General features: G+C 49.5%; 13 protein-coding genes across 13 annotated transcripts; 5 read left to right on the top strand and 8 right to left on the bottom strand.

Annotated features, from left to right (window-relative positions):
• Positions 1 to 496: 496 nt before the first annotated feature.
• Positions 497 to 2,218, bottom strand: cwc27 (putative peptidyl-prolyl cis-trans isomerase; the record flags this gene model as incomplete). Its single annotated transcript, XM_035504564.1, has 1 exon — positions 497 to 2,218. One exon carries the CDS (start codon positions 2,216 to 2,218, stop codon positions 497 to 499), a length of 1,722 nt encoding a protein of 573 aa, XP_035360457.1.
• A 444-nt stretch (positions 2,219 to 2,662) lies between these two features.
• AtWU_09457 (DUF3431 domain-containing protein) lies at positions 2,663 to 3,811 on the bottom strand (the record flags this gene model as incomplete). The annotated part of the gene is made up of 3 exons (XM_035504563.1): positions 2,663 to 2,708; positions 2,767 to 3,357; positions 3,417 to 3,811. 3 exons carry the CDS (start codon positions 3,809 to 3,811, stop codon positions 2,663 to 2,665), a joined length of 1,032 nt encoding a protein of 343 aa, XP_035360456.1.
• Positions 3,812 to 4,426: 615 nt separating this feature from the next.
• AtWU_09456 (histidine acid phosphatase) lies at positions 4,427 to 5,860 on the bottom strand (the record flags this gene model as incomplete). The annotated part of the gene is made up of 1 exon (XM_035504562.1): positions 4,427 to 5,860. The coding sequence occupies one exon, from the start codon at positions 5,858 to 5,860 to the stop codon at positions 4,427 to 4,429; it is 1,434 nt and encodes a 477-aa protein (XP_035360455.1).
• Positions 5,861 to 7,546: 1,686 nt separating this feature from the next.
• On the top strand, positions 7,547 to 8,916 carry AtWU_09455 (aldo/keto reductase family protein; the record flags this gene model as incomplete). Its single annotated transcript, XM_035504561.1, has 8 exons — positions 7,547 to 7,615; positions 7,672 to 7,818; positions 7,878 to 7,982; positions 8,035 to 8,231; positions 8,281 to 8,365; positions 8,423 to 8,478; positions 8,534 to 8,679; positions 8,741 to 8,916. The coding sequence occupies 8 exons, from the start codon at positions 7,547 to 7,549 to the stop codon at positions 8,914 to 8,916; spliced, it is 981 nt and encodes a 326-aa protein (XP_035360454.1).
• A 248-nt stretch (positions 8,917 to 9,164) lies between these two features.
• On the bottom strand, positions 9,165 to 10,378 carry AtWU_09454 (NAD(P)-dependent alcohol dehydrogenase; the record flags this gene model as incomplete). Its single annotated transcript, XM_035504560.1, has 3 exons — positions 9,165 to 9,440; positions 9,517 to 10,049; positions 10,111 to 10,378. 3 exons carry the CDS (start codon positions 10,376 to 10,378, stop codon positions 9,165 to 9,167), a joined length of 1,077 nt encoding a protein of 358 aa, XP_035360453.1.
• A 371-nt stretch (positions 10,379 to 10,749) lies between these two features.
• On the top strand, positions 10,750 to 11,914 carry AtWU_09453 (NAD(P)-dependent alcohol dehydrogenase; the record flags this gene model as incomplete). Its single annotated transcript, XM_035504559.1, has 2 exons — positions 10,750 to 10,896; positions 10,958 to 11,914. 2 exons carry the CDS (start codon positions 10,750 to 10,752, stop codon positions 11,912 to 11,914), a joined length of 1,104 nt encoding a protein of 367 aa, XP_035360452.1.
• Positions 11,915 to 12,090: 176 nt separating this feature from the next.
• AtWU_09452 (tyrosine-protein phosphatase) lies at positions 12,091 to 12,855 on the bottom strand (the record flags this gene model as incomplete). The annotated part of the gene is made up of 1 exon (XM_035504558.1): positions 12,091 to 12,855. One exon carries the CDS (start codon positions 12,853 to 12,855, stop codon positions 12,091 to 12,093), a length of 765 nt encoding a protein of 254 aa, XP_035360451.1.
• An 810-nt stretch (positions 12,856 to 13,665) lies between these two features.
• On the top strand, positions 13,666 to 14,784 carry AtWU_09451 (FPP/GGPP synthase family protein; the record flags this gene model as incomplete). Its single annotated transcript, XM_035504557.1, has 2 exons — positions 13,666 to 13,785; positions 13,852 to 14,784. The coding sequence occupies 2 exons, from the start codon at positions 13,666 to 13,668 to the stop codon at positions 14,782 to 14,784; spliced, it is 1,053 nt and encodes a 350-aa protein (XP_035360450.1).
• A 560-nt stretch (positions 14,785 to 15,344) lies between these two features.
• AtWU_09450 (MFS multidrug transporter) lies at positions 15,345 to 16,987 on the bottom strand (the record flags this gene model as incomplete). The annotated part of the gene is made up of 3 exons (XM_035504556.1): positions 15,345 to 15,484; positions 15,534 to 15,578; positions 15,640 to 16,987. The coding sequence occupies 3 exons, from the start codon at positions 16,985 to 16,987 to the stop codon at positions 15,345 to 15,347; spliced, it is 1,533 nt and encodes a 510-aa protein (XP_035360449.1).
• Positions 16,988 to 17,874: 887 nt separating this feature from the next.
• Positions 17,875 to 18,704, bottom strand: AtWU_09449 (SDR family NAD(P)-dependent oxidoreductase; the record flags this gene model as incomplete). The annotated part of the gene is made up of 2 exons (XM_035504555.1): positions 17,875 to 18,549; positions 18,612 to 18,704. 2 exons carry the CDS (start codon positions 18,702 to 18,704, stop codon positions 17,875 to 17,877), a joined length of 768 nt encoding a protein of 255 aa, XP_035360448.1.
• Positions 18,705 to 19,159: 455 nt separating this feature from the next.
• On the top strand, positions 19,160 to 21,400 carry AtWU_09448 (putative C6 transcription factor; the record flags this gene model as incomplete). Its single annotated transcript, XM_035504554.1, has 4 exons — positions 19,160 to 19,326; positions 19,383 to 19,924; positions 19,974 to 21,047; positions 21,126 to 21,400. 4 exons carry the CDS (start codon positions 19,160 to 19,162, stop codon positions 21,398 to 21,400), a joined length of 2,058 nt encoding a protein of 685 aa, XP_035360447.1.
• Positions 21,401 to 21,488: 88 nt separating this feature from the next.
• On the bottom strand, positions 21,489 to 22,777 carry AtWU_09447 (zinc-binding alcohol dehydrogenase family protein; the record flags this gene model as incomplete). The annotated part of the gene is made up of 5 exons (XM_035504553.1): positions 21,489 to 21,694; positions 21,766 to 22,325; positions 22,398 to 22,517; positions 22,579 to 22,601; positions 22,655 to 22,777. 5 exons carry the CDS (start codon positions 22,775 to 22,777, stop codon positions 21,489 to 21,491), a joined length of 1,032 nt encoding a protein of 343 aa, XP_035360446.1.
• Positions 22,778 to 23,650: 873 nt separating this feature from the next.
• Positions 23,651 to 25,360, top strand: AtWU_09446 (hexokinase family protein; the record flags this gene model as incomplete). Its single annotated transcript, XM_035504552.1, has 2 exons — positions 23,651 to 24,099; positions 24,151 to 25,360. 2 exons carry the CDS (start codon positions 23,651 to 23,653, stop codon positions 25,358 to 25,360), a joined length of 1,659 nt encoding a protein of 552 aa, XP_035360445.1.
• Positions 25,361 to 25,373: the final 13 nt, after the last annotated feature.

Here is a 25,373-nt window from a genome sequence, read left to right as displayed (position 1 = left end):
GTCAATCCCCCTCTCCCTTCTCCCGCCTGATTTCAAACAACAGATCAAGACATCGCATCACAGCTGAGTTGACTGATTGACTGATTGATTGATTGAAATTCACGCCTCTCTCCATTGACTGACGGCCTCACAAAAGAAAAAAAGAAAAAAGCAATCATACCCTTATCACACACACTCCTCCCCCTTGCCTAATCGTCTGGTTTCCTATTTCCTCTTCCTCCCGTACACGAAAGAATGCTTCTACACATACCACGATTCTAATGATAGCGGCGCACGTTTTGTTCATAGTATGAATTAAAATAAAATGACATTAGGTTCTCCTCTCTTGCTTTTTTCTTGTTTCTCTCCCAAACCCCCAGCTGAAATTGAATTCCATTGACGTTCTATCCTCATTCAATTCCGATATACCATATAGAAGTAGTATAGGATATAAGTAGTATAGTATGTATGTATGTTACACATCAACTGACCAATGTCAATGTCAATGAAAGAAAAGTTACTTCCTCCCCTTCTCCCACTCCAAATCTCCCACCCTCCCTCTCTTCCTATCCCTCTCACGATCCCGTTCCATCATCCCCCTCTTCTTCCTCCCAGACCCGGACCCGGACGCAACAATATCCTTCTCCTTCTCCCGCGGATCAATCACCATCAAACTATCCACGTCGTCCGGATGCTCTTTCTTCCATTTCAGATCCTTGCCCAGCGTATCTTTCCCGAAGCGGAGCTGGTGCGTTAACCAGCCTTGGTCTGTGTCGTCGCCTAATTTGGTGTCTTCATTGCCTTCGGCGGCATCAGTGCCGGCTGCGTTGTTGTCAGACCAGGATTTGCATGATTGGCAGTTCACGATGAAGTGGAGGTCACAGAGTTGAGATTCCTCGTCTTCCTCGTCTTCTTCCTCTTCTTTCTGGGGTCTGGATTGGGGTTGTTTGCTGGTCGTAGTGGTGGTGGTAGGGGCAGAGTCGGCGTTTTCAAGTTTCGCTTTGAAAGCGTTGAACATCTTCAGTGCGGCGTTGTCGCTGGTGCTAGAGAAGCCCGTTATCCCGTTGCTGGCGCTGGTACTTGCTGAGGATCCTGGTGGTGGGCGTCTGCGGCCGCGGATGGCTGTTTGAGGGATCATAGCTTCCAAGGCGGTTTTCTTGCGTCCTGTATCTGATTCCGTGGTTACGGTGCGGCGCATGGAGGCTTTTAGGGACTCAATCTCGGCGTTGGTTCGCTCGAGCTTGGACTTTTGTGCTGGCTGTTCTTCTGGGCTGGGAGAGCGCTCAGGAGACTCTGGATCGCGCAGAGGAAGTTGCGTCGCTGGGTCGGGACTCTTGGGTCGGTCAATGGGTGGAGGGGTGGGCGAAGCGCGCTTGCGCGGTGGTGGTGACGGTGACGCCTTCCTTGCCTTGGGCTTCTTCTCTGCTGGCGCAACCCCGTTCCCAGCTGTAGTATCCGTCACCAGCGCAGCATTATATTTCGGCTTCGCCGGCCTGACAGGCATCTCCTCACCCTCTTCACCCTCATCATCACCAAAGCTGAGCAGCGTCTTCCCTCCCTTCGCCTTTCCCTTCTTCTTCGCCTGTGCTGCCTTCTTCCCACCCTTCCCTTCAGCAGTCGCAGTCGCAGAACTCCTCGCCGTCAAATCCCTCTTCACAATCTTCCCCTCCAACGGCCCCAACTCACCCACCTCACACCCGGTAACCCTAATGGGATAAACCGGCCTCTCGGTCCCCTCCACGACCTCGCCCTCCGCAATCTTCAATACATTATAAATACTATCTCCCTCGATCCTCCCAAACAACGTACACTGCCCATTCAACTCCCGACTCGCATCCCCCAATGTAATGAAGAACTGACTCCCGTAGCTCCCGTCCTCGGCTTTCGCCATCCCAACCAATCCACGCCGATTGAACCGTAACCGGCTGTGCAGTTCATCGCGCAGGACTACTTTCTCGTTCGGATCGCGCGCTGTCGGGTCGTATTCGAATTCGGGTTCCTCGTAGATGCTTGTTCCGCCTGAGCCAGTTCCCGTTGGGTCGCCGCCTTGGAGAATGAAGTTGGGGATGATTCGGTGGAAGATTGTCCCTGTGTAGTAGTTGTCTTGGATGTGTTGGAGGAAGTTGCGGCATGTTAGGGGCGTTTGGGAGGCGAAGAGCGCGATGTGTAGGGGTCCTAGGGTTGTGTGCAGGGTTGCGGAGGCGGTGGCGGTGGGTTCGGTGTTGTAGTGTGTCGACATTTTGGTTCACGAGCGCACGGAGGCGTGCAGGTGTGAGGGTGTTGGGGTGGTGGTTGTTTGGTGGTAGGTGGCAGCTGGAGCTGCGCGATTGAGGAGATCCGTGTAGGTAGGTGGATAGGTGGTAGTTGTTGAATTGATGGGGCTAATTCAATTCATTAAGATCAAGTAGGAGGTGACGACCCGAAGTAGGGTCCGTGGTGCGAGGGAGCGCGTGCGGAGGTGAAGTCGGAGATGAAGTTGAAGCAGTTGGAAATTTGCGTGGGTCACGCACGTCATGTCGCGCCGGCGCGGCGGTAGTATTAATAGCGTAGCTCCCCTCCGCTTGATCTACTCTACAACTAACCCCTACTTCTACCACTACTGCTGCTGCTGCTCTCGATATGAGCATAACTGACTATATTAATCTAGTATCCCTATTTCATTATGGAGCTACATCAATGAAAATCACAACCCATAAACATCCTCAAAACACTTGGCCGTATCAGGACAACTAACACCAGTTAGCAAATACATCACCCCAGGCATTGACAAACATGAACTCGACTTACTATACGGCCCCCCTCCCAAAAATAACATGCCACAATGATCCCATCACCTGCTCAATCTCCTCATCCTTCAACTTCGTCTCCATCACCCACTGCTGATACCTCATGTACTCCTCCCTGGGCCGCTTGTGCACCTGCTCCCTCGACACCGCAAACTGTCCGCAATACGGCGTCGCAATCATCTCCGGGACGTCAGTGCTATTGAAAACCGTCTTCCAGATGACCGGATACTCCTGTTCAATCGTTGTGACTTGCGCACTAGTCTCGTTGGCATCGGAAATCGGACGGATCACGTTCCCGCACTCGTCATTTGAACTGGAACCAGAACTACTGCTAGTAGTACAGCGGAGATTAGCGAACCCGTTCTTCTGCACAAATTCGCGTCGGAGAAAAGTAACGGCTGCCACGTTCCCGTAGTCGCGGAACTCAGTGTGACCTGGTTTGCGGTGGTTGTGCAGGAACACAATCGTCGCGGGCAGATGGTGGTAGTGGTCGATGATGTACTGGAGGTAGACGGTGCTGGCTTTGCCTTTGTTTTTGGGGATGCTGAGGGGGTGGCGCCGGTCGTCGCGCGTGTAGATTGCGTGGCGCCAGCTGGAATTGTCAGTGGTGATACAAGAAGTATGGATGAGGTGTAGGAGGTGAGCGCTCACTCAGGTAGTTCATTGATGAGCCAGTCAGGTCTCTCGAACTTGAGTCGCCCGACGACAATGACACCGTCAACGGGTGTTTGCGTCGTGTCCAGCATGTTGTCGATGGCCCATTGAGGGGATGCAGTGTCCTTCTGGTACGAAGGGAGGAGGTCCGTTATCGAAGGACGCTTCTTCCTGCCGACTGACGGGGAGGGCGTCACTGAAGGAGTGTGCGATACGTCTGCCATATCCGGCTGTATAGACTGGGTAGGTTTGCTGGATTGATATTCATCCTCCAGAGGATTCGTTTCGGGGATAACCTCCTGCTGTTGCTGGACTGTGCTCACTTGCGATCCGACCCAGAGTACAGTGAGGACCAGCAGAGCGGCCATCGTTAAGCGGATAAGGACCTGCATGGTCGAGTAGATGCTGGGCCTGTAAGGCTGGCTGCGGGTGTCGCGTTCGCGGGCTGGAGAGCGCACCGGAGTCCCTCATGGAGATTGACTGTAGATGTGTCTGGAGTGGTAGTCGTAAGGAGAGACGAGTGTCTCGTCATCGAAGAAACTTTGCGATTGTATCCAGAACAGCCGAGGTCATGATGTAACGGCTTAGGTGTCGCGATGGCGGGCCTCCCCGTGGTGGAACCAGAAGTGCATCCATCCATGGTTCAGGGTGTTCGTCGCATCCAGGCCTCGACCCAATTTTTGATGCAATTTACTTTGAAGATGTGGTTACCGGAAATTAACCGGTTTGACTATTAACAAAGAGTCCGAGGTGGAAGAGGAAATAGCTACGAGGAATATTTGGTGCGGCGCAGAATATTGGAATGACGGCAGCGTCAACTTGGTAGAATATCATAAAGACTGTAGTGCTAATGTAGGCTCATTATAAATCGGACCAGGATGCCGATACGAAGCCAGTTATTGGTGGAAAAAGTAGCATAAGACTGGGAATCACGATGCTCCAGCCATCATAAAATCATCGCTCATCCAAACTCATCAAGAATACATGCTCACTGCTTTTAGTCTCTCCTAAGAGGTCTTGTCTTCCTCGTCGGCAGCTGCGTTCTGTGCAACTGCGCCTTTCTTGGTAATGCGGAATCCTCCCACGAGAAGGAGGAGCGCCTCTGCACCAAGAATGACCGCCAAAGTTACCATTGCACCGATAACACCCGCTACCGCCCGGGAGATACCACTGCTTGACTTCTGCTGAGGCGTAGAAGTAGAGGTAGTGTTGGAGCCGGTCGAGTAAGACGCACATTGACCATCGGTGTTACCACATGCCTGGCACCACTGCGACTGCGATGTGACGGCAATCTTCGTGCTCAGACGCTCAAAGTCGGACCAGGAAATAGTGGCACTTGACCGGCCGTAAAGTGGGTACTCAGTAGGGCTATCGTTCTTTGACTCATTGAGTGTACCGTTATGGAAGACGAATCGCACACTGATGTCGGAAGTGGAAGGAAATTCACTTGAGGTTGAGTTCGTCACCAGTTCCCATGCCATAGAGGAAGCATAGTCGGGAATTCCAGTGAAGTTGACGTCCGCAGTGGGGAGTTGTGCCAGACCAAAGTAGGAGAGGAACGTGCCGTAGGAGCCGAACTGAATATTCAGCTTGGTTTTCCCCTTGGATGTGATCGTCTTGTTCAAGCCTTGAAGAACGTCACCTGCCAGCATGGCGCCTGCTACGGCTCGGACGGGCTCAGACGAGTTGTAAGCTAGGTTGTATTGCTCAATGTTAGCCAGCAGGAAGGCCTGGTGGAGTTGCTCTGCTGTTGGCACATTGGTGGTATTGTGAATGGACCCGACATTAAGGTAGTCAAAAATGGTGTAGGCATTCTTGAAGCTCATTGAAGATTCGGAGAAGGTACTGTTCAATAGCGACGAAAGCGATTGATAGAAATCGCTGGTAGAATTAAGAAGTGAATTATACAAGGACGAGCTGTAGTAGTTGTTGCTGCTGACTTCCGCATTCTGGCAATTGGTCGCACTCTGCAGCCAGGTGGTGTCCTCGCTGTTTGATCCCGAGTCGGTCATGGACAAGGGGATCAGCTGGTACCCATCCAGGGGAGAGTCGACGACTGTTCCATCAGCCAAGGTCTCGTTGGCTGACGAGCCGACAGGCGGATAGACTCCTTGCAAGAATCCTGTGGCAGAATTTTGCAGCACATCGTCAGAGGGGGTGGAGGCACTGATCTGGCTCAGCTTGACGATGTCTTCACTGATATTCTGGATCTGCAGAGAGGAGTCCGAATCGATGTAGCGGCTCCGCCAGTAGGTACCAGTGGTATAGACCTCACGGTAACCCAGATCGGTCAACTCCGTGTCCTTCAGCACCTTAGCCGTGCGGTCTCCATGCCGAGCAAAGATGTAAGCACCTAGCACCTTCTCAGCAGACGCTGGAAGGGCCAGAGACATGACCATCAAGGCCAGACAGAGACCAGAAGATTGCGAAGAAGTGCGCATGATGAGCCAAGCGTGGTGTCACTGGGAGGAGAAGTGAGGGGAAGTAGCAGACTATCTATAAAGGGCGTAAAGACATGCATGCATGGGGGGATTTAGAAGAAACCCCGCGGAGAAGGTTCTTATCATGATGACTCGCCCACGGCGGGGTCCGCGAGAGTGTTTCCCGGAAAGGCAGGATTGGAGAGGGAAAGAAGGACCGACAGAGTTGAGCCAGTCTAGACCCGGATGCAGATGGAGGCAATCCGTGGACGAATCGTTGGGCTGGTTGGCTTGGATAGCCCGCCTTGGCTGTAGCCGGTCTCTTGGCTGTCACGAAGAGTCAACAGAAGAGACATTAAGGTAATTGACTTTAATAAGCGAAATCAAGCATACTCTAGATAAGCGATAGTATATGTCAAGATGGGTATCGAGATAGAAAGTCAATGGATGTCTGAGAGGTGTTGTTGGGGACTTAATCTTTCCCCAGACCCTGAGCTGTTCTCAAATGCCGAGGAGAAGCAAAACAGGGCTCTTCCCCACTTTTGACTTTTGGAGTCCCTGCAGTATAGGGCGGAGATGTTGACCAATGATTTCACGCTTGCAAAATACTGAAGATTCCGAGTGGCATCACATGACTACAGTGGTATGATATTGCTCTGCCACGTATTATTACGCATAATTTAATTCACATGTCTTTCCTGGCCCTAAAACCTGAGTGAGATTGGCCTACGGCTTAAGCTCTGAATTCTTTAGTCCACAGGAGATATCTATCATACCGTCTGAACCTGCCCTTATTTCGCTCTTCTCTGATCTATGTTCTCTCTCCTCATTAACACTCATGTTTCTCTGCCAGATTGCAGACACCGAAGACCTATATCAAGTGAATACTGATTATTTTGGTGTGTTTGATACTATCTTTTCTGCTAACGCATTTTACTGGGAGAGGACTAACACATCAGATGCAACAAGGTGGGAAGATAACCGTCACAGCAAAATCGCGGACGGAATCACCTACGCATCTGATGCACAAGGGTACTCCCGGGTGCAACCGCGGGAGTATCTGCTTGAGGTTATGGTAATCAATCCCAAAACATTAATCTTTAGTTAGTATCCAGGTAGATCATGCTTCTCCGCTACCCTGTGGCACCTGAAGCACTCCTTCTATATACGCCAAATTGCGAGTTGCGCAGCTCTCAATAACATGGACTATTGCATTGCTATCGACCTGGTCACTGCGACTATACCGTGTGCCGAGCATCTGGATTTTTGTAACCGGAAGCCATGGAGGCCTGCTTCAACACCTTTGTCCGTTCCGGTTAACCTAGATCTCCATCCTGATTTTGCGTTATATCTGCTTCTCACTACCTTGGGGGATTCCTACGGGAAAATAACGACAATGGATATTGGCGATCTCTTCCACTGCCCCACAGCGTGGGATATTATCCTATGGGAAGCTCGGAAAATAGCCCGGAAAAGCATCCGGATACCCTACTACTTTTCCGACAACGTCATTATTTATACGCGATCTATATTCTTCCTTCTCGAAGAATTATTACCTCAAAATAGACGATAGTTATATCATTACTACCTCCGCATAGTTGCTCAAATTGCTCAAACATACACTTCCCACCGTTCGCACTCTCATTTACTGTGGCCATTCTACTCTTTCCAACAAGTCACCTACTATAAAACATCGGTTTTATAAAGATGGCATTAGGTCGCACTTTTAAGCTCAACACGGGCTATGACATGCCTGCCGTTGGCCTCGGAACATGGGTGCGTCAATTATTTCTACGCAAAACAAATGCGCTTCATATCTAACAATTAAATAGCAATCGAAGAAAGACGAAGTGCGCGATGCCGTCATCGCAGCCCTGAAATGCGGTTACCGTCACATCGACGCCGCAGCAGTGTACGGCAACGAACAGGAAGTGGGTGATGGGATTAGAGTGTCTGGTGTTCCGCGGGAGGATATTTTCGTGAGCTTTGTCTCGAACTGAACTAAACTACATGACACATGGCTAATATGTTTGTATAGCTCACAAGCAAGTTATGGAACACCCACCACCATCCTGAGAACGTCGAAGAGGCTGTGGATAAATCGCTCGCTGATTTGCAGACTGATTATCTTGATCTGTATCTTGTATGTTGACGATGCGTCCACTAGCTGTTGAAGTGATGCTGAGAAATGTTAGATCCACTGGCCTGTCGCTTTCAGATACTCAACAACCACCATCCAGCCCGTTAATGAACAAACGGGTCTGATTGATGTCGTGGATGTTCCGATCAAGGATACATGGGCTGCTATGGAGAAACTAGTGGAGAAAGGCAAGGTTCGCTCGATCGGAGTGAGCAACTTTACTCGCGAGAAGATTGAGGAGTTGTTGAAGACGTGAGTGTCTTTGATACTATGTCTGTATCAAAGCTGACGGTAGACATAGAGCGAAGATTACCCCTGCAGTGAACCAGATCGAGGCTCACCCGTTCCTGCAGCAGAAGGATCTGCTGGAGTGGTCGACGCAGAAGGTAAGATACTTTATATCCCTAACTGCATGTCTATCATACTAAGTTGACAATGTACAGGGAATCGTAATAGCAGGCTACTCCCCTCTAGGCAACAACATCTATAACATTCCCCGGTATGCACCAAATCTTCTATCTTCACATACCACAATCCACTAACAGATAATACAGCGCCGTTGACGAACCCCTTGTCATCGAAACAGCCAAGAAACTAAACAAAACCCCCGCACAAGTCCTAATCAGCTGGGCCGTGCAGCGCGGAACAGTCGTGCTTCCCAAATCCGTGACCCCAGAGAGAATCGAGAGTAACTTCCAAGGTAATCCCCCTGTTTGCCCTCAAGTACATAGTTTTTCTATATGCTGATATGCACTGAAAAGATTTCCTCCTCCCCGATGACGCATTCTCTACTATCGAGTCACTGGAGCGACACCAGAGGATGAATTTCCCGGCTAGAATTGGAGTAGATATTTTCTCGGAGGTGGGTGAGGAGAGTGTGAGGAAGAGTGCGCTTGCTTGGGCGGAGGAGCAGAGGGTGTTGAAGGCGAAGGCTTAATCTCAGAAATTTGACATCTTAGTTCAGGCTATGGTGATGGGTCGTATGTGTGGTTCTGCTGACTTTTGCGGACGGATGTACATAACTAAACAATGAAACTTGGAGATACCTTGATTAGAGATATGGTTGCCTTATTCAACTTAATGAGCAGTAGTAAGCCTATTACCAAGGATATTAGGATCGAACTATGTTCTCGGCTCGTTACATCAAGTAAACACAATCAAAATTCTCTATCTCTCTATTTGTATCTAATCATCCAAAATCTGCACCTTAATCGCCCCCGAACGAGGGTTACTAGCCGTATCAAACGCCTGCAACCCCTCCTCCAGCTTATACCGATGTGACACCAGCGGCTTAAGATCAATCATACCCGCAGCGACTAGAGCAATCGACTTGGGGTAGATATCATGGTACCTGTACTGGAACTTGAGGTTGATTTCCTTGGCGGACATGTGCATGAACGGGATGTTCTGGAAGTCTTTTCCGACTCCGATCACGAACACGGTGCCTCCGAAGCGGGTGGCCTGTATCAATCAGTCAGTCACATATCACTGTAGACAATTATATTTGTGGATTAGGGAAAAGGAGGAGAAAACTTACATAGATACCAGCATGCACACTACTCTCCACACCCGTACACTCCATCACAAGCTTCGCCTCCTGTCCCAGCTCGGATATGATCCGTTGACCGAGATCCGCCGAGCTCTCGCCCCTCTCTACCTTGACTGGTCGGACGCGGGGCACCAGCTCCTTTGCTTTCGCGAGAAGGTTCTCATCGAGGTCGGTGATGACGATGGGCTCAGCGCCAGCGGCGTTGGCAGCGAGTAGAGTGACCAGACCGATGGGTCCTGCGCCGCATATAACTAGTGGATCAGCGAGTCGTAATCCAGAGCGATCAATACCCGCCAGCGCGACGGTCAGTGGCTCGAGAAGGGAGCCCTCTTCGAAGGAAACGTGGTCGGGGATCTTGTGGAGCCAGGCCTCAGGGTGGGCGTGGTATCTGCGAAGGGTACCATGGTGCGGAGGTGTGGAGAAGAAGACCACGTCCGGACAGGCGTGGTAGAGACCTGTTCGGCAGAAGTCGCAGGTGGGTTTGGAGCAGGGGACGCCGCATTCGAGGGCGACGCGATCACCTGGAGGTTGAAATGGTTAGTGGGCGGTTGTATGTAGGTAGGTAGGTGGGGAGGAATTTACCAGGCTTGAAGCGTGTAACGGCCTCGCCGACTTGTAGTACCACGCCGGCACTCTCGTGCCCTAGTCCGTTGTCGCCCGTCACGATCATGGGTCCAATATGCCCATGTTTCCAGAAGTGCACATCAGAGCCACAGATTCCGGTCGCGCGAACGTGCACTAGGCACTCGGTTGGTGCGATCTTGGGGATTTCGCATTCCACTAGCCGCAGGTCGTTGGCTGGGCTGGTGTGGATGGCGTAGTTGGTGGGTTTTTGTTGGATGATCTCCATTGTGTTAGATGTGCGTAACGTTGTAGGAGGAAGATCTACCTCTGAAAGGATTGGGGAAGTGCCATATTTATGTGATTTATTTCGCCTTTGGATCTCATTTTTGCCATACTTCAAAAATTAGGCGGCGATACCTCCGAGACGCGGGGGAATCGATGGACAACTGGACAAATGTGGGGTAGTGGTGGGGAAGGGCTCTCGGGGATATTTCCAGCCTGTGGCACCGTTGATTCGTTCGGCGATAGCGCCGGGCCAATCGCCGCTCAAGCTGTACGCAATGTGAGACGATGTTTGATCTATAAGATTAGACCAAAGCAGTGCATGGATGCATAGACCAAAAATCTCTCGGATTAATCATAATCAAGGATACCAATATGACAACACCGCAGCTATCGGTAAACCGTGCGTTGGTTTTGCACCCGGGCGGCACTTTCACCTACTCTGAGCGCGAAATCCCGACTATAGAATCCGATCGGGATGTTCTTGTCCGCGTGGTAGCCACCGGTCTCTGTGGCTCTGATGTACGTGAATGTTTCTTCTCATTCATAATAGATACGAGTCTCTGACACCGTCTTCACACAGATCCATTACTGGCAGCATGGAAAGCTCGGTCGATACGAAGTCACCCAGCCCCTTGTTCTCGGCCACGAGTCCTCCGGCATGATCGTGGCTACAGGAAGCAAGGTCGATGGACTGAAAGTGAACGATCGTGTAGCCTTGGAGCCTGGAATCTCCTGCAACGTCTGCTCGTACTGCCGCAGCGGCAGATACAATCTCTGCACGTCCATGCAATTTGCTGCCACACCCCCCGTCAATGGTACCCTGTGCACATATTATCGGGTTCCTGCTCAATGCTGCTATAAGCTTCCCGACACTGTGTCCTTTCGTGATGGTGCGCTGGTCGAACCCTTGAGTGTCGCAGTACATGCCTGTCGTTTGGGAGGCGATATGCAATATCGCAGTGTGGTGGTATTTGGTGCTGGTCCGGTCGGATTACTTTGCTGTGCCGTGGCTGCTGCGTTTGGAGCTAGTACGGTGGTAGCTGTTGATGTTGTGGAGGAGAGACTAGAATGTGCGCGTCGTTATGGCGCAACGCATACTTATCGGATGCAGACAGCCCAGGCTGAGGGGGGTAGTAGTAATGAAGCGCAGATTCGTGCTCTCACGGGTTTACCTGAGGGCGTTGATGTTGTTCTTGATGCCTCAGGGGCAGAAGCTTGTCTTGCGTGTGGGATTGACGTCCTTGCATCTGGAGGTACTTTTGTGCAGGTTGGACTAGGAAAGCCTACTGTGGCCTTCCCGGTTGGAATGGTCTGCGATAAGGAGATCGCCTTCAAGGGGAGTTTTCGGTATGGGCCGGGCGACTATAGATTGGCTATTGGACTGCTGAGTTCTGGACGGGTCCGGGTTGATGGCTTGGTGACGCATGAGTTTGACTTTAAAAAGGCGGAAGAGGCGTTCAAGAATGTTGTGGCACGGAAAGGGATCAAGAGTGTTATATATGGACCATCGGTTGATAGCCATATGCGGATGGCATGATGCCTTAGATAGTGAATTGGACTTACAAAATCTGAATGCATAAAGGATTGTGCTTAGTGAGGTTCCAAGTCTATTGAGGTAGAGAAGGGATGTAAAGAAAGGACGTAGGAACCGAAACGTGAAATTAAGAAACGTATATGTCATTCAAAGGCATTTCTACACTCTACAGAATGTGGTTAGAGATTCTCCGTCAGAGAGTTGTAGATAGTAGCATAGTCAACATCACTGAATCCAAGTGACGATAGATAAGCCCGACCGTCACGATACGTCTCTCTCAGGTCAGAAAGAAACAGCTTCATAGAGCCCGGGAGTGCCTTGAAATGATTCTCAAGGGCAATTGGTGAAACCGAAATCCCGCCCATGAAAGCAGTCTTGAAAAGTTTCGCTTTTCTCTCGTGTATAATATCCTTAATCTCGTCCTGCGATAAAGTGTAGTTGTAGATTATATCCGTCTCGCACACACCAAGGACGAACAAGAGCAGAGAGATAAAGACACCTGTTCGGTCCTTTCCAAGCTCACAGTGCACTAGCACAGGGCATGAGGGATTATCTCTGATATACTCGAATATAGCTCTGAAGCACTTCACCGAGTTATTAACGGTATGGATGTATAAGCGAGCGACTGATTCCGCTGGTGATTTAGATATTCCCTCGAAATAGGTCTGGAGGGTTTCATGATCGGGGTTCGCGACAGCGGGCAAAGACACAACAGCTCCATCAAGCAACACCTTTGGCATTTTGTGTTCCACTGTGCTTCTGAGATCGAAAATAGTTTTGATTCCTAGTTGTGACTGAAGTATACGAGCCCCGGGATGCCCAATAGAATCCAAGTTTGCCGAGCGATATATCACGTCTTTGCGCATGCGCCGGTCGGGTGAGACTTGGTAACCTCCCACGTTCCGCAAATTCCATAGCCCAAGATCCTGGTATGATTTCGACATTTCGTCAGTTGAAGGATTACATGTGCAGGGTGCTAGAATGTTTGGGAAATAAATGAAGGACTTGGAAGACAACTGCAATGTGACGGTGGGAGAATTGCTTTTAACGATGTCCCGCAGATAAAGTATGCGTAAGTCAGCGAATTCGGGTATATTCTATTGTATAAAGTAGCTTGTGAATGAATTGTGTATAGTCTTTTGCTCCTGCTGGGGCAAACTCCTACTCATTGTATCAGGACACATAGGAACTCATGCAAAAGTATGTTGAAAAACCGGCAAACTACATGTTATAGCAAGGCATGCCAAAAGTTTAACGTCCTTTAAGGGAAGACAACTGCAATGTGATGGTGGGAGAATTTCCTTTAATAATATCTTACAGATAAGGTATGCGTAAGTCAGCGAATTCAGGTATATTCTATTATAAAGAGTAGCTTGTGAATAAATTATGCATAATCCCTTGCTCCTACTAGGGTAAACTTCTACCCATTATATCAAGGCACATAGGAACTCATGCAAGAGTGCATTGAAAATCCAGCAAACTACATGTTGTGGCAAGGCATGCCGAAAGTTTAATGCCCTTCAAGGTTTGGAAGAGTGTAAACAAGACCGTGGAAGGTGCGGGACAGGGCACTATCCTTGCGTTTTGTGGAGTACGTTACGACTTATAAGCAATTGTTCAGCGCCATCAGGGAGTATTGATGCTGGACCACGGTTTGCTATCAAGCCTACTTTCATTCATCATTATTAGTAACGAGACCTACTCTGGGGAGTTTTACAGCTATTCCTTACCTCGGGAGTGACCGATCAGGCATGATGGCTTTCACAGTTGACCGAAGCAAGTTTGACCCTGTCCTCGCGGAGCTTGTGGAGAATGTTAAGGAGCATTTTGGTTCGAATGGGGCATCTGGTGAAGTAATAAACCATGTTGCGAAGGTAAGACCATGAAATGACATCTTCCAAGAAGGGCTATCAGGGTTGATTGGTCTCTTTTGAAAATAGTGCTTCTACGAGAACTTAGGAAATGGCAAAATGTTTCGCGCTCTCTCTGTACCACAAACAGGTCTATCGATCCTAGATCGTCCTACAACGGAACAGGAGTTGCACGACCTCAATATACTTGGATGGCTCGTAGAAGTGCTCCAAGCCTATATTTTAATTCATGACGACATCATGGATAACTCATTGACCCGTCGAGGCAAACCGTGTTGGTATAGACGAACATCAGTCGGGATGAAGGCTGTCAACGACGGATGTCTGCTCAAGTCGTCTATATTTATTCTCCTCAAGCAACACTTCCAGAAACACCCAGAATATCTAAAATTCATGGAGACTTTTCACGAATTCGCTTTCTTGACTGAAATTGGACAAGAATGTGACGGCATTGCTTCCGATAACCGGAGCACCGAACAATGGAACATGGCAGAGTATGATAATATATGCGAGTTGAAGGGGGGATACTACAGCTTTTACCTATCGGTTCTTCTTACCTTGCAGTATTTACAACTCGACACGCCTAATAATATCCAGCAAACACGGGATATTCTTGTCCCGCTGGGAAGCTTTTACCAGTTTCAGAATGAGTATCTTGACATCTTCGGCACCCACCGTCTGACCGGGAAAATTGGCACCGACGTACAGGAGAATAAGTGCTCCTGGGTTATTATTCAGGCATTGCGGATGTGTTCTACCGAACAGCGGCATATCCTGCTTGAGAATTACGGTCAGCCAAGTCGAGATTCGGCTATGAAATGCCAGCGGATCTTCGAACTTCTGCCTCTCAGGGAGGAATACAGATCAAGGGAAGACCGTGTCCTTGGCGGGCTGGAAGCTAGTATATGCAACTTGGATGAGAGCGAGGGCTTGAGAAAAGGCATTTTTAAGATTCTTTTTGACTCTGTTCGTGGAGTGACAAGGCAGCAAGTACCCCATTGAAAAACCACTGGGAATAGCGGAAACTCGAATGGGATATACTAGTATATTGAAACACATATCACCCTGTCGCCCGGTTGACTAGATGCAATATATCCTTTTTGGTCTAGACTTTAGCGCGCCGACGATATATATTTTACATCTGGAATGTCTTCTTCCTGAGCTATTCTTTATATCATTAGTAATATTCCACTTTTTCTCATTCAGGTAAAATGAGACATAGATTGCGAGTAATGACTTTCTTTGACGGGCACCAAGCCTACTCGGTGGACCGATTCTCTATACCCCTTACAGACATCCCTCCGCTACGTCACTTCAATCCCCGTACATGATTCAATCATGTTTCACTGCATCAGTTATAATGACCAGAGTAGACGAGAGATGGTAACTTGACTTGATAATACTGGACAAATCCTATGACCAGGCGCATTGCTAAATTTCCTAGCTAGCATGCACGAACTCCAATTCGGAAATAGCGTATCACCTATCGCAAGGCCTACAGGTATCCTGTCTCACGACATATTCACATAACACCATTGGCCAACACTAGCGTAATCCTAGCACTACTTTCTGTGTTCCATTGTTGCGTGTATGTCTGTCCTAGCGTGCAATAGCTTCTGGGCGAACGGTGATCGTTTGCGAAGGGTAGGTCCGTAGAAGTAGACGACATATACCGTCGCGACAAGGAATATGGATATGCAGACTATAGTTTGGATTAGTTATTTGCTGCAGCAGGACCAAATGTTACTTACATAGGATTGTCGACGCATATTCCAAATGATAGTCTCCACCAATATCTAAAGGATTTGTCAGCACACTATACATAGGCAAACAGATATAGATTGAGGATTGCCATACTCTCATAAAAGGGCGTCGCAGGTACAGTCAACACACCAGCCAAAAAATCTCTAGCCCACCCATTACCCCCCGTAGCAGACGCAGAGTAGGGGCCATAAGCACAAATCATGTAGTCGATGGTGGCCATGAAAATGCTAAAGTTGGCGATTCCGACCAAAGCTGAAAAGAACATGCTGCCAATCCAATGTGTCTGCGGAAGACTTGTCCATGCAAAGCCAATAAGTCCAATGGGAAGACACGGGGCAGTGTAAAGAAGCCACCAGAGTCGAGATTCGTATTGGGCCCTCTCGTCGTTGGGCTTGCTGCGACGTTCGTGAATGTTGCGTTTGATCACTGGGATGACCATGATCCAGGTGATAACGTAGCCTATCATGATGGGAAGAAAGGAGAGACCAACAGCAACGGTACTGAAGTTCCATTGTGCGTACACGAGTCCGAAGGATTGAATGAATATAAAGATCAGAGCGTCAGTAAAGCCACTTAGCAGGGAGAGACACAGCACGATGGGCTCGGTGAGCAGCATGTGGAACGGTCGAAGCCAGGTCCCGACAATTTCCGACCCTGAAAAGCGGTCCTTGAGAGGTATCAATTCAGTCGGGCCGTACACATTCTCCCCCTTTTCTCGCCGCCGCTTGGCAATCCGGTCAATCATGACCGATGTTCTTGTTTCCGGAACGAGGATCAAATGAGCCAGCTGGACGAAGCCACCGAAGATAAGCTGGATCCAAATGTTCCATCGCCACGGGAGGTATGCTTCCACGAAACCCCCAACAACAGGGCCAAGGACGGATCCACCAACGGACGAAAACACCACACATGCCACTGCATACTGCTGGTCATCTGGCTCCCATAGGTCTGCTATCATTCCCAAAGTCACGGAGCCACCGGCTGTACAGATCCCACCAAGAGCCCGACCAACCATGATGGTAGCAAAGTTGGGAGCAATACCGACGGGGATTTGCCATATGTTGACCAGGAAAAGGCTCAGTTGAAGGATAGGTTTCCGGCCCATCTCTTCACTCCAGGGTGCCCAGAGCTCACACCCGAAGGCATATAAGATGAGAAAGATCATTGCACCGCAACGAGCCGCCTGCTTGCTCACGTTGAATTCTTCGGAGATTCCGGATATGGCATTAGAGTAAAGACTGGTATTGAAGTTCATGGATGTCTGCACGAGGAATATGACAATGATTATCGTCCATTTCTTAGAGGATGGGAACGAAAATCCAAGTTCTGAGTAGCAATCGGCTTCGGTGAGGATCTTTGGGCGTGATGCGGATTCGATCTCGTCACACGCAGGCTGCTGAGAGGCACCCTTTCGGTGGCAACCAGTTGAGGGAGCCGACATGTCTGTGAAGGGTAAAACTCATGAAAATAGGAATACGGTGTGACTAAAGGGAGACAAACTGTGAAGGAACTGAGAAGAAGAACCCCTTAATAGAGCATGTGGAGGAGGAAACGAAAGAACAGCACCACATACGAAGAAGGAAAGGCGTTTTATATTACCCCAGAACCCCAGAGATAGCCCCCGCATTGGCTGTCAATTCGGCATTCATGCCAATGGGTTCTGATGGGTACCCCCGGTTTCTTGCCTAGCCCCGGTCCAATGTTGTCCGAGAGGCAAGCCACCGTGATATAGCCATAATTGAGTTTAAAGGTTTGAGTAGCAGTCAATTCCTGGTGGTACGGGTCCGCGGACCTATCTACAGATGACTACTATCTAGTACCGGCAGCACGAAGACCAAATGCTTGCTAATTCGGGCTCTGGGAAAATGAGTTGATTAGAGGTAACCAATGTTGTTACCACATCTACACATCAAGTTGTGGCCTCATTCGGATAAATATGGTTCTCTGCAGCTGTGAAATTTTCCACGAGCTCATATTTGGGGCCGATGACCGGGACGAGCCCTGACTGTGGGACTCGGCTCGCGGAGCTATCGCCGTGATAAACGACGGGGGTTCTCCCGATAGAATCCACTAGGCTTCGTCACAGACTTGGCCTCCCCATGGAGAACAGTGAATACATACTCCAAGCGATGACTTTCGGGATTATGCTGGGGTTGTGGCGACCTTGCTGCCGTAATGCCGGATTGATTTTGTTTTAAAGAACCACATCTGAAGCGTAGTATCGAGCTCGAAGATGTTAACCTGTAGCTCTAGGGCAAAAGATCGGTCAGAAACCATAAATAAATTGCCAAGTCTATTTATCCTCTGTCTGAGTAAATAAGCCTCTGTTTAAATATACAACATCCCACCATTAGCGCATATCACATCTCCTGTCACCCATCGGGACCTCTCTTCAGCCAAGAATGACACAATGTCCCCGATATCTTGCACGGTTCCACATCGCTGCCCAGCCGGGACCTTCTTGTTCTGCTCCTCCATCCGCTTCAGATGCACTTCTCCAGCTGCCTGATACATATCTGTATCAACAGGGCCGGGATTGACCGCGTTCACGGTTACTCCGTATTTATGACCAAGTTCTGTTGCCCACACCCGTGTGAGACCCTCCACTGCTGCTTTACTAGCTGCATACACGGACTGGGTGGCATAACCGCCCCTAGAAGAGATAGACGACAAATTGATAATTCGACCGCCGCGGGGTATGTATGGAAGTATAGCCTGTGTCATGAAGACTACCGCTCGCACGTTGACGTCCATCAGGTGCATGTAGCTTTCCATGGTCACTTCTTCCAGCGGCCGGTTGTCACCCGCGCCAGCGTTGTTCACAAGGATATCAATTCGGCCTGTCTGGAAAGCATCAAGAGCTGCTTGTATGATCATCTTCGGGGCCTTTGGGTCGGTGATGTCGGCTTGAACTGCAACGGCTTCATGGTTGTCTTGCCGGAGCGATTCGATAAGCGCATTTGCGGCTTCGTGCGAAGATGGGGAGACGTAGTTGAATGCCACCTACATCGATTATGTTAAATTCATTAATGTTTTGCACATAGGTATAATTTGCTGCTGATTACCTTTGCACCCTGCTCACTCAAACTGCGGACGATGCCGGCGCCGATTCCGCGCGCTCCGCCAGTGACAATCGCAACTTTTCCTTCGAGAGACATGATGGGTTTCTTCAGATTGTGTGTGAATCGAGTACTGACAACTAATACAGCCGGGTCTTGCCAGCGGTTTCATTGTTTAAATGGCCTGCATGATCGTCCGAAATCTGCAATATGTCATTGGGTCCGAGCCGTGCAGAGAGCAACGGATCTATCGCCGTCGTGCATCGGGGCTATTTCCGGGTGCCGATGAGTGGATGCCGGATCGGTAAACCGTTGCCTTTTGCCACGTAGTTTCCTCTACATGTCGTATAGACTGCCAATCTTGAACTTAATGCCTCATAGACAATACGTGTACTTCACAATCAGGACTCATATCGAATCCGCATTGAACAACGTTGTCGAGGTAGATGTCGGTATCCCCGGACTCTGCGGGGAGCCGTCTTGGCGTCGCCCGGGGAAATCTCCGTTCGCCACAATCGACTTCTTCATTCTTCCCTTGAACTACACCCGTGGAAATGGACATCTCTCAGTCTCGACGCATTCTTCGGAAGACCTTTGCTTGTGATGAATGCAAGCGACGCAAGATACGCTGCTCTGGCAACGAAAATTGCAACAACTGTCGTCGGGATGCCAAATCATGTCGTTACTCCTCACCATCCCAACGTCTTTCTACTCTGCAAAGGTTGTCCTATCAACTAGCTTCAAAATTGGTTACTTCATCAATGCTAATTTATATAGACGTCTTCATGAGTTAGAGCGCTTGAGGGCTGACATGGAACGGGCATGGGCCATCTATCTTCCATCAGTTGATCTCCAGGATGCACTTCAAACCGTTCGCTCTCAACACGACTCTATCACCGCTATCCAGCAAGGCCCACAGAGACAGAAGCACCTCAGTGAGGTTACTCATGCAACGGAGCAGCCTCCTGCTAGTTTTGCAGAACCCAGCAACGCCGAAGACTACGAGTTCGACGAGTCCCAGGACTTTGACAACTCTACCGACGGCATGGGCTTTTTGACGGTCGACCCGCACAAGGCCGGCTATACAGGGCCACAGTCTGGCATAGCGGCCCTCAAATTCCTCCAGTCACTTCCACTATATTTACCACTTACTAGCTTCAGCCCGTTGTCTTGTCTTGATGACGACATGGATGGTGGCACCAACTGCACTGCACAGCAGAGACGAGCAGATGTACTCCGCTATCTTGATGACTATTTTGCTATCTATCATCCCGCGTATCCCATCTTGCATGAGGGAACCTTTCGTGCTAGGGTCTCAGGTAGCTCTTCGTCACAACAATCAATAAGCGAATGTCTAACCACGAGCAGGTGCCCTAGCAAAGCCACGCGATGGTTCTTGGCCCATCTTGTACAATATCGTACTCGCCATTGGTGCTTTCGTCGGAGATTCGCAAGGCACCAAAGTGGATATACCATTTTTCAAAGAAGCACGCAAGCATTTGTCCATGGATGTCCTTGAGAAAGGATCTCTCAGTTATGTGCAAGCCATAGTCCTCATGGCGAACTACATGCAGAAACGCAACAAGCCGAATGCTGCTTTTATTGTGATCGGTATAGGCTGGAGTATGGCACTGGCTATTGGCTTGCACCGGGAATTTGGCATGCCTAGTACTTCCCCTTTCACGATGGAGATCCGTCGACGCGTCTGGTGGACACTCTTTATATTCGTCTCAGGCGTCCAGCTGACCCTGGGCCGACCAGCCGTCTCGCTTGTTGGGGTGAATGTTCATCTACCAGCCAATGTTGATGACCACGATCTAGCAGTAGACATGGATGAACTTCCTGAATGTGGCACCGGCCCAACTATCACTTCTTGCCTCATAGCGCAAGTGAATCTCGCGAAAATCGCCAATGTCGTTCAGGTAGAGCTATTGACGCACCATTTACCTACTCAACAAAAAGCTGCGGATTTAGAGCAGCGTATACACACCTGGTACCATGAATTACCGCCCCATTTTGGGCTCAGCGTTCCTCTAGAACCGCGTTTCGACATCCCGCGTCGAGTGCTTCTATGGCGCTCGTTCCACTTGCGCATTGTTATCAACCGCCCCTTTCTATTCCAAAGCATTGCAGCTAAATCCGAGTTGGCCACCTCCACAGGTCCAGTCGCTGCCTGTCTCACCGCGGCAGACGAGTGTGTCGCTTCTATCTGCAGCTTTCTTGAGTCAACGAGCAACCGCCGCCGCGGCCTGACCTGGTATGCGACCTGCTGGCTGCTAACGGCCAGCTTTGTCCAAGCGACGTCCTATATCTACGAGCCAGCACATAGCTTGGCACCGACATGGAAATGTCAAATACAACGTGCGGTGAACTGTTTAGGGAGCCTGGGTTCTTCCCATGATATGGCCCTGCGAGCTAGAGACGTGCTCCAAAATATACTTGGTATGACCCCACCACTTTCTACATTCCTCAAGAAGATTAAGTCCTTGCACACCGGTGAACGTGGCTGACATTCGGTAGAGCACGGTCATGGAATTGCCGTTCCCAGCGACATGGCTCCCTATGCTTCCAGCCAGCTACCGGGGTCTTTCCGGGCCCTCTGGTTCCCTACGAACGACCAACAAACGTTCAAACCTAATACATTAGGGCTGGATGATAACATGTCTGGATATGCTCCTGGGTCATTTAACGCCGAATTTCTGGATGCGGCGGGTGGACTGATGATTCAGAATTTCTTCGACAACTATTCGGAGGAGCGGGGACAAGGTGCTCCTGGCTCATCCATTCCTGGGTAGACCCTAAAATACTCCTCGTCTTGTCAATAATACGTATATATTGTATAATGCAAAAGGTCTTCCTAGAATCTTGATCACATCTTGACGATCACAGAGTGACAACAATCTTCTTAGCCGATACGCCCCTCTTGAGGGTGTCAACAGCTTCCTGGACCTTTTCCAGCCCTTTCCCAACCACCTCAGGGTCCGGCTTCGGTTGAAGGCGTCCAGTTTCTAGGGCTTTGAAGACAAAGTCTCTCCAGATACCCTCTGCAACATGTTTGTTTGAGTCAAAAGTCAGAAAGTTTGAACTGACTAAATGGGAAAGGTCGTTAGTCAAATGTAGGGGGAGTTAAGTGAGTGGAAGGAGTCACAAGGAGCCTTACTGAATATAGGCGCAAACCGTTCCGTAGGTTTATCATAAGGTATAACACAAATAGTCCTAACATCTGCTTTCAATTTGTCCAGGACCACACGCACCAGTTCAAGACTCGCAGGTTCAGAAACAGCATCGTAGACACCAATGAACTCAGTATTAGTGAGCGCATTGACAACATCGTCAACGACAGTAGGGGACTTGTAGTCAAAAACAGCAGTTGCACCTAGAGACTTTACCAATTCATGGTTATGAGCCGATGCAGTTGTGATCACTGTTAGACCTGCTGCTACTGCGAGTTGGATTGTTGTTGCACCAACTGAAGACGCGCCACCCCAGATGAGAATCGATTTGCCTGTCGGCTTCACACCGGTAGGAGGGGGTATGGGCAGATCGAGGCTTTCTTTGAGGAATAGACCTGCCGCAGCAGTTGAGATAGCCTGCGGTAGGACAGATGCTTCTTCAAAGCTAATTGAGTCTGGGATTGCTGCTACAGTTGTTTCCTTCACCAGTGTGTACAGCTGGAATCCCGAGTTGGCGGGATTGCCGGTACCCAGACAGTGGCAATATCTATGCACAGTTATTAGCAGGTCTCCGTGCTTGTCTATCGTACCTTTTTGAAGAAGCGACTGTGGTACTTACGCAACAACGCGCTGGCCTCTAGTGAAGCGGACCACATCAGGGCCTACATCAACCACCACTCCAGCGACATCTGTGCCCAGAACAAATGGCCAGTTTTTCAGCCAAGGTGCGCCATATATTCTGTAGATATGGTTAGAATTTTGTTTTCACGCTGCATGATAGTTGTAACATGTATTCGTACTGAATTTTCCAATCAGCGGGATTCTACGAGAACAGAAGATTAGCCGAGATCAATGAAATTAGGGGATTGATCGCACAATAGAAATAGCAGAATTCTTTATCACGATCTCTCCGGGTCCTGGTGTGGGATATGGGGCGTCCTGGATAGTGAACGGATGCTCAGTAGGAGCTGTAATCCAGGCCGCTTTGTTGTGTGTCATCTTGTGAAGGCTGGGGAGTAGATGGTAGATAGTTGCTATAACTTTAAATGAATGGCCCTTCGATGCAATAATTTCGCAAATGTTCTATGATTTCGACGTCGAAACTTTCTTCTCCCTCATGAACACGAAAAGAAAGTGCTTCCTGTCAGATTCACCGGTCTGAGGGGCACCGGTGCTTACTCGGACTTAAACGGCCTGGATCAAACCTTCAGGCTTCCATCCATTCCGCATATTACTCATATGAGACCGTACTAACCTAATTAACGATAAAAATATCATCTGACATAATATTGTTCTTATTAACTAGTAGTCGCTGAAGCCTTCAACTGCATCTCTATAAATCAGATCAAGATAGAGTACCCACGCATACAACGTTCCAGATACTATCATAGAGACCACCTCGCTCAGAGTCAATCCTACTATTACACAAAGTTCCCCAAATTTAGTCCCTGGTAGATAAATTGATGCAAATCATCTGCGAGTCTCACCGTAGTATAGAATAATGTCATGATTGATAAGATATGCGATCTGTCGCGCATCGCAGGATCGGGAGAAATTTATAAAAATAAAGTGTCGAGTAGGCACTCTCCAAACCCTAAGAATATATCCACCTTGTCACTTATGTTGAGTATATCAAAGCATAGAGTATCTGCGCAGTATTAATTTCCTTCGTTTATACAAGGGTTGCCCCTTGCATGAAGACCCGTGGAACCATCGCGGCAAAGAGCCACAGGGAATGAAACAAAAGCCACGCACCAGCGGCTCGTCCCCGCCGCCCGCCTTGGGTTCCTTCCATCCATTAATAACTACTAATACTAGATAGTGAGTTGATTACCCTTGCAACCTCCCCAGGGCAAGGAACCATCCGCCAAGATGGGAAAGTTGGATCCTGATCTCCAAGAGTTTCTGCATCCCCTCCGTATAGATCATGACACACTCTATGACCTCTCCCATCGTCTGTCACACACATATCGGGAGCTGGCAGCCAGCTCATCCGAGCAGTTCTTCCCCACCGCCATCACCCGGCTGCCCACCGGCCATGAAACCGGTCGCTACCTGGCTGTCTATCTCGGCCTCTCCTATCTCCGAGTCGCCTTCATTGAACTGCTGGGACATCAGCCAGTCGGAAGGCAACCTCATGTAAGACGAACCCTGGAGAAGGCGTGGCCCATCGAAGAGCGGCTCCGACGTGACCAAGCCCAGTCCCTATTCGCCTGGATTGGTGACTGCATTGCCGAAGTCATTGCGGACGATCTCGCCAACTCTAAAGGCGATGCGCCAAAGGAGCTCATCATGGGAATTTCTTTCTGTTTTCCTACCAAGTTCGTATCTTGCCTATTTAACGTGTCTAGTGTGGGGTTAACTGATCGCAGGCAAAAGTTCCTCAATGAGGCCATTCTTATGCCCACAGGCAAGGGGTTCGCCTTGAGCTCTTCGCTGAATCTCCACCAAGCCTTGCTGGATGGATATGAATGTCACACCCGGCGGTCTGATCAGGACTCAGGTGACATGCCCACTAAGCGTCGCAAGACTTACTGTCTACCGAAGCTGAAGGTCACGGTCATGACCAATGATACGGTCGCTACATTAGCTTCTCTGGCATACTCGATAAGGGCCCTTCCCAATACTCGAGTTGTCATGGGGCTCATCGTCGGCGCCGGCTGTAACTCCGCTATTCCCATGAAACTTGCTGACCTACAGGAATCGAAAGTGGCCCATATCCGAGGAAAGCAGCCAGAAGCGGATGAAACCGTCGTCTCGACTGAATGGACCCTCCACGGAGCAACTGGGCCTTTGGAGAAGCTCGGTATCGTAACCAAGTGGGATGCTGAACTGGAAGAACATTCCAACCGTCCCGGCTTTCAGCCACTAGAGTATATGGTTGGTGGCCGTTACATTGGCGAGCTCGTCCGCATAATTTCTTATGATTGGTTTCACGGAGTCAAGAAGATTCCAAAGTCTTCATTGCCAGAGAAATTGGTTGAAAGGAACTCGCTATCTACAGAATTTCTGTCGCTTGTGGTGGCTTCGAACTCCTCAAACGAACATCTGGCCGTGGCACTGTCAAACCACCTCCCGTCACCATCCTCGAGTGACTGGATGTGGACCCCCGACTTCGCTGGACATATTCGAATAATCGCTGCGGCAGTTCAAGAGAGATCATCTGCCTTGGTTGCTGCAGCGACGGTTGGTCTTTTGGCATGCACTGGCGAGGTAAATTTGAAGAGCACAGCACACTTAGAAACGGATGATGAAAATCCAAAACCAGGCAAATCGATAAGCCCTCAGAATGATACAGTGTCAGATTCCAAAGCAGTGATACCCGGTTGGCAAAAAGGGCCAGAGGAGCTGGTTGTGGCCGTGTCTGGTGGTGTGATCCAGCACTACCCTCACTACAAGGACCGAATTCAGCGACATATCGACCGATTGATTCTCAGTGCTGGACCACAGGGTGAAGGGAAGAGTGTCTTCCTTCGAGAGGCCAGCGATGGTGGAATAGTTGGGGTGGGCGTTCTGGCTGGTACTGCGGCCGGAGAAATCCAGGGAATAATTGGCTCGACATTGGAATCAGAGCGCAATTAGGTGGAAGCACCAT

Source organism: Aspergillus tubingensis (genome assembly GCF_013340325.1).
Source record: "Aspergillus tubingensis WU-2223L DNA, scaffold_11, whole genome shotgun sequence".
Classification (NCBI taxonomy): domain Eukaryota; kingdom Fungi; phylum Ascomycota; class Eurotiomycetes; order Eurotiales; family Aspergillaceae; genus Aspergillus; species Aspergillus tubingensis.
The sequence above is the reverse complement of the archived record's forward strand: the minus strand, read 5'-3'. Positions and strand labels throughout refer to the sequence as shown.